At 31.1% G+C, this 14,980-nt stretch overlaps 1 protein-coding gene across 3 annotated transcripts; it reads left to right on the forward strand.

Moving 5' to 3' along the window:
• The first annotated feature begins 5,372 nt into the window (after window positions 1-5,372).
• Window positions 5,373-9,841, forward strand: LOC110630142 (O-fucosyltransferase 39). 3 transcript variants are annotated; one of them, XM_021777472.2, is made up of 11 exons: window positions 5,373-5,524; window positions 5,607-5,790; window positions 6,870-6,932; window positions 7,038-7,113; window positions 7,267-7,340; window positions 7,482-7,570; window positions 7,648-7,851; window positions 8,185-8,455; window positions 8,622-8,849; window positions 8,947-9,144; window positions 9,318-9,841. In XM_021777472.2, exons 2-11 carry the CDS (start codon window positions 5,680-5,682, stop codon window positions 9,525-9,527), a joined length of 1,524 nt encoding a protein of 507 aa, XP_021633164.1. In that variant the 5' UTR covers window positions 5,373-5,524; window positions 5,607-5,679; the 3' UTR covers window positions 9,528-9,841. The 3 variants fall into 3 exon arrangements, with proteins under 3 accessions (XP_021633164.1, XP_021633163.1, XP_021633165.1); XM_021777471.2 differs by lacking the exon at window positions 5,373-5,524 and having other exon boundaries at window positions 5,532-5,790; XM_021777473.2 differs by lacking the exon at window positions 5,373-5,524 and having other exon boundaries at window positions 5,532-5,790; window positions 7,270-7,340.
• The last annotated feature ends 5,139 nt before the right edge of the window (window positions 9,842-14,980 follow it).

Raw genomic sequence — 14,980 nt, forward strand, 5'->3', positions numbered from 1 at the left:
AAGAAAAAAGGTTTTCTTAATTATTTTTTGTGTATGAAGAAAGTGTTTATATGTTGAAAGCAGAAGAATAGAGTGAAAAAGATGAAAACAACACAGCCAAAGGCAAATAGAACGATGAAATGATGGAAAGTCAGGGAAGGCTCACGCGCACACGGCAGAAGCAAAACAATTAAAACGAGCCATGGAATAAGCTTTTCATTTTGGTGCCTCTAAGCTATTCTAACTAAATATTTTATTATATTATTTTTATTTTATTTCAAAACTCCATTAAATATTTACTTTGCAAAGGAAAACAATTAAGAGCTGAAATGATAACCAACGATTAATTTTAAATTTTATGGTAAATTTGAATCGGATCTAATTTTAATCATTAACGTTCGATTGAGATTCACGATAGCTTTTTAAAGAGAAAATTTTTATTTTGAATTTTATGATAAGATTTTTCAAATTTTTTGATATTCATCACGTGTATTTTAATTTTTTTTTAAAAAGTTATTGTGAATTTTTATCGATAAAAATTAGGTTCGATTTAAATTTATCGTAAAATTTAAATTTAATTATTTGATATGAAAAAGAAAAAGAGTTGAAAAAAAATTATCATTATAATTTGATTTGATATGGAATAATGAATATGATTTATTTTCTTTTTTTTTTTTTTTAATTTCTAGAATTTGATGGAGGGTTTACTAATGGATGAAGTTTATAGATGGTTGAAAGGATATAATTAAAAAGTTGGTTTTACTAAATATTAAAATGTTTTAATTGAATTTTAAAAAACATGTATTAAATAATAAATTATGATAAAATACAGAAAAAAAAATTAATAACTTTTTATATAATAAAATACTATTTTAGAGGTTTCGATGCTTTGCAAATTGCTGAACAGCTGGGCAATTGATTTGGAGTGGATTGTTATGGTTCCGAAACTCATAATAGCCCAACCAATCTTAAACATCTCAATTTTAATGATGGACTTTAAATTTCGACCCAAACTTGTTTCTCGGGATAAATTAATTTTATTTTTTAAAAAAAATTATTATTTAATTTTTATAGTAGGAAGAAATTTTTTAATTAATATTTTAATTTTAAAAAATATATTAAAGTATTTTTAAAATTTTTATAAAATTGAAACATAAATTTTATCTTTTCCTTTTTAGTATTAAAGATCGAAGGCACTAATTTAAAAATTTAAAGTTGGAAAGTAATTAATAAATTTTTTAAAATTGTAAATATTTAAAAAATATATAAAATATAACTATTTAACTATTAAATTTTATAAAAATATTTAAAAAAATATTAAATAATTACATTTTTATAAAATTTAAATATTAAAAATTAAGAATAAAAAATCAAAGTGTCAACTGACCTTTTTAAATAAAATTTAAGTGTGAAATTATATAATTTATTATAATTTTATATTTAGTAAAAATATTAATTAACTAACTAGAATTTTAATCAAAATTTAATTTACATAATTTTTTAATTACAATAAAATAAAAATTAAACCGTTAAAATATTACCGGAAGGAAGTTAAGAATTTATATAAAAATTCATAATATATATGGGTGCTAATTATATATTAATAATAGCTGGTCTTATGGCATCTGGATCGAAGTAGGATTCTGAAGAAGGAAATATGCTTAAACTTCAGTAGAACCCACCAAATAGGTCGAACTATCAACGCGTCATCTAGTTCGTGATCAAAGCAGACCGAATTGATTCAAAACTTGAACCCATGAGAAGAGAGCCTAACTCGTGTGATGTGACAGGAGGTAGGAGAGTCGGTCCAGCCATACCACGGCTCTATCAACACGTGCGCTGAAAGAAAATGGAATGGCTACCTGACGAGAATGAATAAATAGGTACATCCATACATAGGGTCTGCGTGACAAGGACGAATAATACTATAGAATAACAGTTATGCGTCACTAAAAAATAATAAAAAAATATATATATAATTTTCTCATACTAAATTTACACATAAATTTTATTTTTTATGAATATCAGATATTAATTAGTATTTATTTATTTTATTATAAATTTTAATCAACACGGCTGTTTTTTTGCAAATGATTCACAATTATAATTTAATTCTAACCACCAGCAAAAAATAATAATGATTAAATTCTGTAAAAAGATTTGAACTCAGTGCAGAAAGACCAATTAAATTATCTCTATTAGTATATATTAATATTTTTATATTTTAAATTATACTAAATCATAATTCTTCAATTTTATATTTGATATTACTTATAGTTAAATTTTAATATAATTAATATTTGAAGGCATAAAATGGTAAGATGTATACATCAGAATTTTTAATACAATGGAAATAATTAGTCTGTTTTTTTGGTATAAAGATTGAAAGTGATATTTCTATTGTAGTCACGTCAATATCTTTATCTAAGTTGGCAGTTTCGGATGATTGAGAATTTAGAATTATTCTATGAAATTTTACTCTTTCATCTTTTCCTAATCAATTATTACGAAAGAGCATCTTTATTTCTTTTTTTCTTCCGTACGCACAGGGGGATTTTGTAGCTTTACTTTTCTATTAAAATATCCATCCAATGACTTTAATAATGGAAGGGGAATTTCACAAAAAAGCAAAAAATTTTATGTCCTTGGCTCTCTTTATTTTGTTTGTTTTTCTCTCTAGCTTTCTAGATGGAAAATTTTTCTCATTTTCTAGCTTACTTCCTACTCTTAGACAGTTTCTTTTTTTGGCTTTTGGCGAATTTAACTGCGTTCTAATGGAAGATCCACCTCATTTAGTAGTTATTATAGTTTTATATATGAGAAGCTTTATATTTAACTTTAATTGGTTTATAAATTTACTTAAAATTTTAATTTTATTTTTTAAATAATTTAATTCGTTTGGTTTTATATTTTAAATCAATTTAATCAATTTGGTTTGATTTTCAAAATTTTATAAAAAAATTAACTTAAAATGTATGTAAATTTATTTAGTGCAGTAGTTATGTTATTTGTAGATCGATGATTAAAAGCATTTTCTTACTGCTTATCGGTTCTATTTTCAAACATTGATTTTAACTTTTTTTTCTCTTAGTTTCATCAAATTATATTTAATTTTCTTATTTATTTCATTTTATAAAAAAACCTTGTATTTTTTGCATTTAGAAATTTTTCAGTTGAGATAAAATTACTACTTAATTCTTATAATATGGAGAAACTTATTAGCCGGTATCTCAATTTTAAAAAATATATTAAAACATCTTTAATATTTTAAAAGTTTACTTTTACTATTTAATTTTTATAATTTTAAAAAATTTATTATTTGATTCATCATATTTTTAAAAAATTTATTAATTAGTTTCTCTATATTATAAATATTTTAAATTTTTTTATAATATTTAACGACTAGAATTGATTGAGAAATTAATTAATAAATTTTTTAAAATATTAAAAATATTTTAATATATTTTTTAAAATCGATAAATTAATTAGTAAATTTTTTCATATAATAAAAATTAATTAGTAATTTTTTCTAATTTTATTGCAAAATTCGAGCAATTAGCCATTTGGTGAAGATGATGGGGGCTGTGGCAGCAATTAGCTTTGGTCTTTTAAGTGTTGGTCTTGTTTAGGTCCTTGAACTGTGTCGATTGAACTTAGTCTTATTTAATTTTTCCCGTGAATTTCCTGTCAGATAAATACTATTACATATTTAATAGCTACACTTTATCTATGAAATTTACTGTGGCCGAATTGGTAATAGTATCAATTGATATATTTGCATTTCTTGTTTACAGTTAATTACAGTTATGTAATGCAAATTTTGATTTGATAATTTTAATTTTTTTAATTATTTATATTTTTATTTATTTTATTGTTAAGTGTGTGATTGAACACTTGAAAAATTTATTTTTCACTTAGTAATTTGATTTTATTTTAATTAAAATTTTTTATTGTATTATTAATCTAGGTTTCCATCATAATAGACATGAATGAAATTTTGCATGGTGCAAAGTATTAAGTTTTTTAATAATTAATTCATATTTTTATTGAAAAACAAAATATCAAAATGGAAGGGACAAAAAAAAAAAAAGCACTAAGAACTAAATGACAAATCTCATAGATACATAGACTAAGAACCCCACTAAGCCAATGGCCCAATGAGATTGTTGATGAAGAAGCATAGTTGAATTGATGAAGATTTTAGACATGGGAATTAATTGGGGATGGAAAAGCATACCAGTCAATGAAGAAGATGAAGGGACACAAATTTCCAATACTACATGACAATTTGAATCCAACAGAAGAAGAAGACGACGAAGAAGAAGACCCATCAATATCTCTATCTCTGGTCCACCAATGGTATAAAAACACACATGGGACCCAACTCATAAACTGTTCTCACTCTTCCACAGCCATAGGCCCACAGCTTGCCTATATATATATATACAGCTTGAAGCCTGCAAGTGTCGCCAACAGTGAAAGTGTCGGTGGTGAGTAAAATGGGTAATCTAATCGATGGAAGTATTAATATTAAAAAAAGATAATTTACAGTATAATCCCTAAAGTTTAACAAAACTCACAACTAAGTCTATGTTTAGCATTAAACAATTTATTTTTTTTTAAATAGAAATTGAAGATTGAGGGAGTTAGAATCTGAGATCTCTCAAATTTATTGAGATATATTTATTATTAGACTACATCTGTGAGTGTAAATAATTTAAATTTTATTTAGTTTAAATAAATTATTTTTTAAAAAGTAAAATTTTTTCAAAAATTAACTTAAGAAATTAGAGGAAGTGAATTACTTTTTCTCTATAAAAAAGGAAATACTTCTAATTTTTAAGAATTCAAATAAAAATCTTAACTAAAGAAGCATAACTTTAACACTTTTTGACAACTTAATATTCCCTAATTGAATTATTTTTCAAATAAAGCCTTAATCTTTAGTTTATATTTTGTCAATAAAATAATTTTTTTATTAAATTTAATTAAAAAATTAATTTAAATTAAATGATTAAATTGTTATAAATATTAAAATTATAAAAAATAAATTATTATTATATTATTATATAAAAATTGAGATTTAAATTTTAAAAGACTTAATTGTTATAATTTATCAATAAATTTAAAAAAACTATTTTGCTAATATAATAAAAGTTTATAGATTAAATTATTTATGATTAAAATAATAAAGAATAAACTATAGATTTTGCTAGCTTAAAATACTATATAGTAAATTAACCTAAAAAAACTAACGGTCATCTTTCCAAAAAGTACCAATCTTGCAAGTGCTGAGAATAATTAGAAAATACCCAACCGCTAAAACAAGGTTAAAACTTTTAAAGGCACAAAATACTGTAATAAACTTCTCTAAAAGACACTGCTTTTGTTTTTCTGGGCCTTTGAGAGGGACACCACCTCCATAATCAAGCCACTGCTTTTCTTAGTACAGGTGTCCATGTGAGATGCCTTAACTCTTCCTTTCCTTTCACGGACCTCAAGGCCGGTCAAGAAAAAGAGAGATTTATAGAGACAATAGAATCATGTATGTATCGTTTCTATATGACAAGAGCTGCTTCTCTTGTCCTCCATTAATATATATATCTTCTTTTCTTGCTTTTTCTCAGTATCACGGACCAAGCGAGAAGAGGAACACCCAGAAACCCAGTTTTGAGATCTGATTGGTGAGTTTTGAGTTGGATGGAGCTCCAAACAAGAGGAGGTCTTCCTGGAATTCTGGTGCTGCTTTTGCCTCTTCTTTTGCCTGGTTTTTTGAGCTCATTGAGCTATGCCTCTCCTTCTAAGTTCTGGGTATGTTAATATTTCCTGGACTTTTTTTTTTTATCCCTTGGTTTTTTCATTTCTTAAATATGAGCCACTTGTGTGAACAGCTATTTTCCAGTGAAAGATTATTCCTTTATTAATTTTTTTAATTAAATTTTCATGTGAATATTCCACTGCACTTCTTGATTTTTGTTTCTATTATTGCTGTTTTTTCCTTAATGGTGTCCAAATTCTGGGTTAAGTGTCGGCCATTCTTCCTGTTTCATGCAAACAGAAATGAGAACTGTGAGGTGGTTGCTAAAACTAGCAAGTAGTACAAGGATGAGCTTGGGTTCATTTACTGCTAAATGTCAAGGCAAATAATTGAGTGGCGTATTTCACTAGCTTTAAGTGTCATAAAATAAACGAATAGATATGTTGCTTGAGCTTGTTGCAACCCGGAACCGTTGACTGGTTCATTTATTGGGTTCACTTGACTCACATGGTCTAGTCTTTGGCTATTGACTTGTGCTTTAAGAAGCCATTGGAGGTATGAGAATTTTGGAGAGTTTCCTGTGTGATCCCAGAGTGGATGTTATGTTCTATGTAGTATGCATGGAGATGGGATTTGTGAATTCATGGTAGATTCATTTATTAAGATACCTTTGATGTTCTTGTTAATTATGATATTACTACCCAGCATATGACCAGCTTGGAAACTAATTGAACAAGAAATCTGGAATTTGAGTGCATTAGACTTGACTTAGGTTGCAGCCTTTCTCCGTAGGCTTTGAATAAAGGGAACGAGTTTATATTTATTATTGTTGCCTTTGTCAGTGTCAGACAGTGCAGACATATAGTGTGTTACTCCTTGAAAGGCATGTGGGTTTATATGAAATTTGCATATTTTTCTGTCGCCTTTGCAGATATGATAATGCTATATTGTCTCTTCAATATGTTTTTCCTGTTTAGATTCTCAGACAGCTCACATTTGAGAATGATTGAAGTTTGTGCATGCTGAAAATGTGCTTCTATCTGTGATAATTTAACTTTAATTTGGTGCTAATATTGTGGAGCTGATTTGTAGAGGTAATATTACATTGTAATAAGTTGGTTGTTTTCTGCAGGAGCTGAATGTTGCAAAACCTAGGCACTCATCTCTACTGAAGAGTGCTTTGCAGCGTGAGACTGTAAGTAACAGGTCACTGAGTATGTATAAAGTATGCACATAAAGTTTCAGCATCGTAGACAAAGTAAAATAATCTTTTCCACTCGCCCATATGTATGTTTTTTAGTCACATGGAAAGCAGTCTTATCTCTGGGATCCTTTGGCTGATCAAGGATGGAGACCGTGTGTTCAATCTACCCCGTGTGAGTGAAGAAATATAGATTTATTATATGAGTTTTTTTTCTTCTGCAGGCTGACCAAGTTGTATATTTGAATGTGATTTGGGAGCTATGCATTAATATTTTTGTCAACATTCATGTTCGCGCTTCTTGCTATTGACTCATCATTTTTTTCAGCAGCTTTGCCAGTGAAATCTGAGGGATACCTTCAAGTATTTCTTGATGGAGGGTTGAACCAGCAGAGAATGGGGGTAGGTACTTAAAAGGTTTTCCAAGATGTCTAAGTAGCTAGAAATTTTTAATAGCAACTTTCCTTCATTGGTTAATTCACAATTGCTTGCTTGTTGTAACATATCTTCATCATCTCATATGACGAGTTGTTCTATTGATAGATATGTGATGCAGTGGCAGTTGCTAAAATACTGAATGCAACACTTGTCATCCCCCATTTTGAAGTCAATCCCGTTTGGCAAGATTCAAGGTATTGTCATATATATATATATATATATATAAATGTCAATAAGGCACTATTCTGAAGCTGCATATTGTTTCTTGCAGCTCATTCATGGATATATTTGATGTCGATCACTTTATTGATGTGTTGAAGGATGACATTTCTATAGTTAAAGAGTTACCTGATGAGTTCTCCTGGAGCACACGGGAATACTATGCTACTGCTATTCGAGCCACCAGAATTAAGACAGCACCTATTCATGCTTCAGCTAACTGGTATCTGGATAATGTCTTGCCTGTACTACAGAGGTTGGTAGTGTCTTCTTTCTTCCCCAAAATCCAAATATGAGCTTAAGTTGGTCTTTTTATGTATGGGTCGCTAGTTTCAATAGGCTACCATCTGTCTGGCATCACATCTCAATGAAGATGCATTACCAAGGATAGAAATATGAATTGGCATTTATCATACATGAGAATGTACGTTACAACGTTAGGTAATGCTTCAGTGGTTATGTCCTCTGCCTAAGGCCAATAATTCCACAAGTGAATTGTAGCATTGTTGTTCTCTTAAATCATTATTTTTTGCTTCATTTTCTTAATTTAGCAGCTTCTGAAGTCAGTTATTTGTTGTACATGGTCCAGTTATGGAATAGCTGCAATCTCCCCATTCTCACACCGGCTGACTTTTGATAGCTTGCCCATGGATATCCAACGTTTACGTTGCAAAGTCAATTTTCAAGCATTAGTTTTTGTTCCCCATATTAGAGCACTTGGAGATGCTCTTGTCAGTCGCCTCAGGTATCCGTCCAAAGGAACTGAAGTTGTTAACACTGGTTACCTACGGGAAACCTCTCATGTGACTGATGAAAACAGAGCAAGGAAGTTTGTTGTGATACACCTTCGTTTTGATAAGGTACAAGTGAGTTGTATCATACAGATTTATGTTCAGTTTATATTTTGCATATGCATCTGTTTGGAATGTTATTGATCTATTGCATTCCGGCAGTTGTAGTTTAGTAAGCATCATGGATGAATGCTTTTCCTTTAGTTTGCATCTGTACCAACCTATGTCTTTGCAGGATATGGCTGCCCATTCAGCCTGTGATTTTGGTGGGGGCAAAGCTGAAAAGTTGGCTCTGGCGAAGTACCGACAAGTAATTTGGCAAGGAAGGGTCCTTAACTCGCAGTTCACCGACATAGAATTGAGGAGTCAGGGCCGTTGCCCATTGACTCCTGAAGAGATCGGATTGCTAGTAGCAGCTTTGGGCTTTGACAACAGTACTCGTCTATACCTTGCTTCCCACAAGGTATTTTATCCTTCTAACTTGAGTTTGATGGTGTATGAATAATTTTTATGATCATGCATAGGTGAGATATAACAGGTGCATTTCCACATTTTTTCAGGTATATGGTGGGGAAGCTAGGATATCAACTTTACGAAAGTTGTTTCCTCTTATGGAAGACAAAAAGAGTCTTGCCTCTTCAGAAGAACGTACACAGATTAAAGGAAAGGCTTCTCTGTTAGCTGCAGTTGATTACTATGTTGGCTTGCATAGCGACATCTTCATCTCTGCTTCTCCAGGAAATATGCACAATGCAATGGTGAGTATTTTTTGCTGACATTTATGTACGATTAACTTCACAACATAGGAATCTGTGATCTGTGGCTTGTTGCACTTTTTTCTTTCTTTTTCTTTTCTTTTCTTTTCTCTATTTTATATATGTAACGTGGATTGGATCAACAATGTATTTTACAAATTTTGTGATGCCAACAGTTGGGACATAGAACTTACAAGAACATGAAAACCATAAGGCCCAACATGGCATTGATGGGACAACTGTTCCTGAACAAAAGCATCAGCTGGCCAGACTTCCAGCAAGCAGTTCTTGAAGGGCATGAAAACCGACAAGGCGAGATCCGACTAAGGAAACCAAAACAGTCCATATATACATATCCTGCACCTGATTGTATGTGCGAGGCTTAAGGTGATTTTATCTCAAGGATTGTGAAGTCATCATCTCTATTCTATTGGTTTGGCACCACAACTGTTGTATGTGGCTGTATTATAAATAAAACAAGAAATGGAAGAAGCATAGATAACAATATAGCAAAGAGAGGTTGGGGTTTATGGGTTATGATTGTGCAATGTGCATTTGTCAGCTTATGGGTTATGGACCACGTTTCTGGACCAGATGAATATTTATTTGTGATGTATCATGCAATAGGAGCACAGCTGTATTTGAATCACTTCTGTGTTTTGTAATACTTTTGACTTCTATACATTGCTTATTTTCATTATGACCCCTGCTAGATAATGACTCTCAACAGTTACAAGCTGTAGAAGATTACTTTTTGAGAAATTTATTATTTGGTCCCTGTAATATGGGGAAATTTACTAGTCTACATGCTGTATCAACAATGTGAGGTGAAAGGGAATAATTGTACTGCACTGATCATGAAGAATATACTCTGCTTGTACAATGTATGAAAGAGCTTTGAAGTGGTGATTCCAGGAAGAAGGTAGCTGTTCAGAGGGGCAAAATTCAGTATAAAGGCAAAGGTTAGTTTAGATGATCTTTTCACTAAACCCCTAAAATTATATTAAAATTAGATAATATAAGGAAAAAAAAGATAATTAAAGAATATAGCCAACTAAAACTAGCAATTTAAATTTAAAAATTAAAGATTTTATTTAAAGACAGCAACTTATCATATTTAAATATATTATAAAAATCAGTAAAATATCAGTAACAAAAATAAGAGAAAATAATAATCACTCCATTGAATTTGTTTCGACTCAAAAATTTTTTTTTTAAAAATCTAAAATGAAATTAGCTAAATTGTATTAAATCAAACTAACATTATACATGTAAATAGGATAATGGATGGATACCGAAACCACTAAAAATAGCATATCCAAATTCAACTAAAAATAACATATCCAATTCCAATAAATATAAATTGCGTATAGGGTGAATAAAATTGAATCCTTAATCAATAACTAGAAAAATAAATGAAAATAAAAGTGGGAGTTTTGATGAAAAGTGAAATCAAAATAAAAATAAATAAAAAAAAGTAATAATCAAGAGAAAATCAAATCAATGTAAATAAATTTTAGTCGAAGATTAGGATCCATTTAGTTGTGAGAATTGATCATATAAACAAAAATATTTTTATTCATTCCAATAAATTAGTTCTAGTTATTAAAAACGCTCCATATAACCGATTTCTCCTTAGGTATAAATTAATTAGGAAACGTTCGCTAATTAATACTAGTCAACAAACAACCCAAATAACGTCTATTGGATTTAATTTATCAACCGCCTTAAAAATTAGAGAGACTCAATTCTAACTAATAACCAAACTGCATGGTGAGTTCGAGCTAGATTATATAATTTCTTAGTGAGTTATACTAATTGTTACTTCTTGTTGAATAACTCAAGCAATTACGGATTTCGAGCATCCAAACTAACAATATATTACCTTGAAAATATGAATAACGAGCCCTATTAGTCAATTATCAAAATAATAATAATAATAATAACTGAAATTACATAAATATTAGAAGAATAAAAGATAATAATAATGTTTAGATCTCACAATCCCTGAAAAAACTGAAATTTCAACTTATTATCAACTAGAACTAAAGAGTTTAGCTCCTCATGACTGTAAGAAAGCACAAAAGAAAGAAACAAATTCAGTATAATAAGAAAAAGTGGGCTGTTATTGTCAAAAAGGTATTTAAATAGCAAAATCTTAGAGAAATTCTCTTGAAATTTCTTCCTAAAAGAGTTTGATTTGAATATATTCAATAAAATAACTCTCTTGATTTGTTTCCTAAGAAAAATGGATTTTTTATGATCCTTGGAAGAGCTTATGTCGTGAAATCTGGACTAAAACGCATGAGATCACACATTCTTTAATGGGAATATTTGATTTTAAATCTTTTTCAGCATCAGATATGCTTCTGCTACTGTTCGAAATTTTGCCCAGAGACTTGGGTAAATCTTTACTCAAATCTATTTAGCCACGACATATAATCAACTTATTTTCTCATTGATTTTGTTTCATCTTTTCTATCATTTACTTTTTTGCAAAAATATTACAAAGGCGCAGAATTAATAGAAAATCACTTATATAGGTAATAGAAAAGAAGGAGAATATATGCTAAATTTGTGATTTATCAAATTTCCACACACTTGAACCATGCTTGCCCTCAAGCATTCAAATAATTTAGATCATCAACTTCATTCTTTCATCCAGACTTTTGGATTGAAGCACAACAGTATACTAACATGCATATAACTAATAGTCTCATAGTCACATTACAAATAATAATCCCAACAAAATCTTTAACGTAAATAAGAGAGTTTAAACTATTCACACTCAATAACACAAATAGTCAAGTAGCATTCATGGAGTAATCATTAGGTCTTACCTTAGTCAATTTCATTGTTCTTCAAAGCTGGTTTTTAGGCCTAAAAATAAAATATCCAAGGCTTTTTTTTTAATTTATTATTTATAAGCACTTATTTATCTCTTACTTGGAATGTCACCACCCTTTGACGCGAAGGTACATATTTGTGATACCCAACTTAGGTTACTCAATTGGGCACAACTTCGAGTAGCCACTAGCACTCATAGTCATTTAATCAGTGGAGTAGATTTATTTTGTACTCTATTTTTTTCCTTTTTTTCTTTTTCTTTGATACCTTGAATACCTTATTTTTTTGACAAAAGTTTCGAAAAAATTAAAAATTCATGACTTTAACAAATTCTAGTTATACTCCAATAGTACCTTAATCATGTAAGCACACACATTTTATTCAAGCTCAACTATTTATCTTTCAAGACAATTATAAAAAACTATTACAAGCAATGTAAAAATCGAGACAATCACCCACATAAATACTAATATACTGGTTATGATTCAATCCAAATTTCAAAGAATTCAAAAGTGAGTGGAATAATCAAATTGAAATGAACTTAGCCAAAAATCCTGCCAAAATGCATAAAAAAAAGTAAAAAGAAATGCATGAAAATAAAAAAATTTGTAGAATAAAAATGTAGCATATATAATTTTCTCCCCCACACTTGACCAACACATTGCCCTCAATGTGTGCAAAAATAAAAAGTTATACAAAGCGGGTTGGAACAGTACTCCCCTGGTCAAGTTGGTGTGGACAAGGTATAAGGCAAGACTCAAATAACTGGTGGAGGGAAAGGGATCCCAACATGATCAAGCAAGAAGTGTAGTATGCATTTTGTGTTGGTTATAACTCATCCTATTGCTTATATGTACTCATACAATAATATGATTAGTTTATCATCTTTTAAGTGAAATGTGTCTCCAGCCCCAAGGTATGAATTTTTGAGGTGATTGAGTAGCAACTTGATCTCCAATTTAGGTGCCTTCATAACAGATGGCTGCATTTATGAGTTAGATTTGGTCAAATCTTCAATCAAGCTTGACCTGGGCAATGGCCTAAAGAATAAGTTGTTTCTTTGATTTCAGCATCTGTCTTTGAATTCTGATCATCCAAACTGCCCAAGGCTGGAGTTCTACATAAAACATCAAATGTATTTTGGCTCAAAATATCAAGAACATCAATACCATCACCATTAGTTACATCACAAGGAAATTTTAAAGAATCATAAACATTAAATTTAATCACTTTCCCATCAAATTCCATAGTGAGTGTACCATCATGCACATCTATTTTGGTCATAGTTGTGTTAAGAAATAGCCTACCTAATAAAATATCAAATGTAATATTAACTTTATCCTCTTTCATGTCGATGATGTAAAAATCTATAGGAAAAATTAATCCATCAACTTAGACTAAGACATCTTTCAAAACACTCTCAGAATATACAATGAATCTATCAGCAAGTTGGATGATAACACTTACATCATTCTCATGTCCACTTCTAACTATTACATAGACATGACTTTACTCTAACTGACCTCCTGGTCTATCCCGCACCTGCCTACCTGGGGAAATTAGGGAGTGGGGTGAGCTACTAGAGCCCAGTGAGCAGAATAATAAAACATTTAAATCATATGCTATAATAGAATGCATCACATCACAGACAATTCACATCAAGAATGAACTTATCACCATTTAACCCTCTATACAGTCTAATCATGCCAGGGGCGTAGTGCAGGCACGCCTGAACTTCCATGTCATATCATACATATCCAATAGTGCCGGGGGCGTAGTGCAGGTACGCCCGGACTTTCTCTTACATAGTGCCAGGGGCGTAGAGCAGGCACGCCTGGACTTCTATATCCTATCATCATGTCATAACATATGAGGGCTAATGGATCATTCAACATTCATCCGCATCAACAATATAATATGCAATGCAACATATTCATGAATTCTAATGCAAGCACCCTAATATATCTCATGGCATTCGTAATGCGTGAATCATGCTAAAACTTTCATTATTTACTTTGAAACATAGAGAGTTATTTCACTCACCTCTGGCTAGCTCTGACAAGACACTGAAGCAGCTGACTCACTGCTGAGGTCCTCGGTTCCTCGGGTCCGAACCTACACAGGTGGACTCAAACGAAGGACCAAATATTCATAAACATGACTCTAAAATACTCCCCAAAAACCCCCTAAAACACCTTAAAACAATCATAGAAATCATGCAAAAGAAGTCTGGACAGGGCACTTTCGGCGGCAGGTTCGGCGGCCGAAAGTCCCTCCAGAGACGAAAGTCATACACCTTCGGCGGCACTTTCGGCGGCCGAAGGTTCCTTCCAGAGACGAAACTCATGCATGTTCGGCGGCACCTTCGGCGGCCGAAAGTCCATTCCAGAGCCGAAAGTCCACTTTCGGGGGCAGGGTTCGGCAGCCAAAAGGCTTGCCTCCACAGGCAGGTTCGGCGGCCGAAAGTCCCTTCGGCTGCCGAACCTGAGTTCTTCCAAATGGCAGAACTCAGCCTCCAACATGCACATTTACCTCCCAAACCATTCAATCATGCATTTACCTATTCTACAACAAGCAAACTCAAGCCAACAAGCATATAGGGGTCTCAAACTATCCTAAACCCCAACTACAACACATCAAACATACACATACAACTCACATTGCTCAAAACTCAACATAAACCCATAAACTCAATAAAAACCTAAAAATGCATTTCTACCCCATAAATCCTCATAAAACTCGTTTAAAACATACAAGAATGGTAGGATCAAAGCTTATCTCTTGAAGATCTAGAGGAGAAACGATCCTAACTTGGAGATGGGAGAGATCTCGTTTCCTTTGGTCTCCAAGCTCCAAAACTTTCTCTTTTTGCTCAAATATCTTCAAACCAAGATAAAACTTGTTAAAACTTAAAGGATTTGATGAAAATCATCAAAAACAACCATGGGAGAGCATGGACTCACCGTTGGCCGAAAATGGGGAGAAAGCTTGC

The sequence above is a fragment of the Manihot esculenta genome, chromosome 13 (genome assembly GCF_001659605.2).
Source record: "Manihot esculenta cultivar AM560-2 chromosome 13, M.esculenta_v8, whole genome shotgun sequence".
Lineage (NCBI taxonomy): Eukaryota > Viridiplantae > Streptophyta > Magnoliopsida > Malpighiales > Euphorbiaceae > Manihot > Manihot esculenta.

What these genes read in the sequence shown, in the direction of transcription:
- LOC110630142 (XM_021777472.2), top strand. Translation starts at nt 5,680, where the DNA reads ATGGAGCTCCAAACAAGAGGAGGTCTTCCTGGAATTCTGGTGCTGCTT. An exon ending in TGAACCAGCAGAGAATGGGG is followed by an intron (nt 7,341 to 7,481) that starts GTAGGTACTTAA and finishes TTCTATTGATAG; the next exon opens with ATATGTGATGCAGTGGCAGT. An exon ending in CCCGTTTGGCAAGATTCAAG is followed by an intron (nt 7,571 to 7,647) that starts GTATTGTCATAT and finishes TGTTTCTTGCAG; the next exon opens with CTCATTCATGGATATATTTG.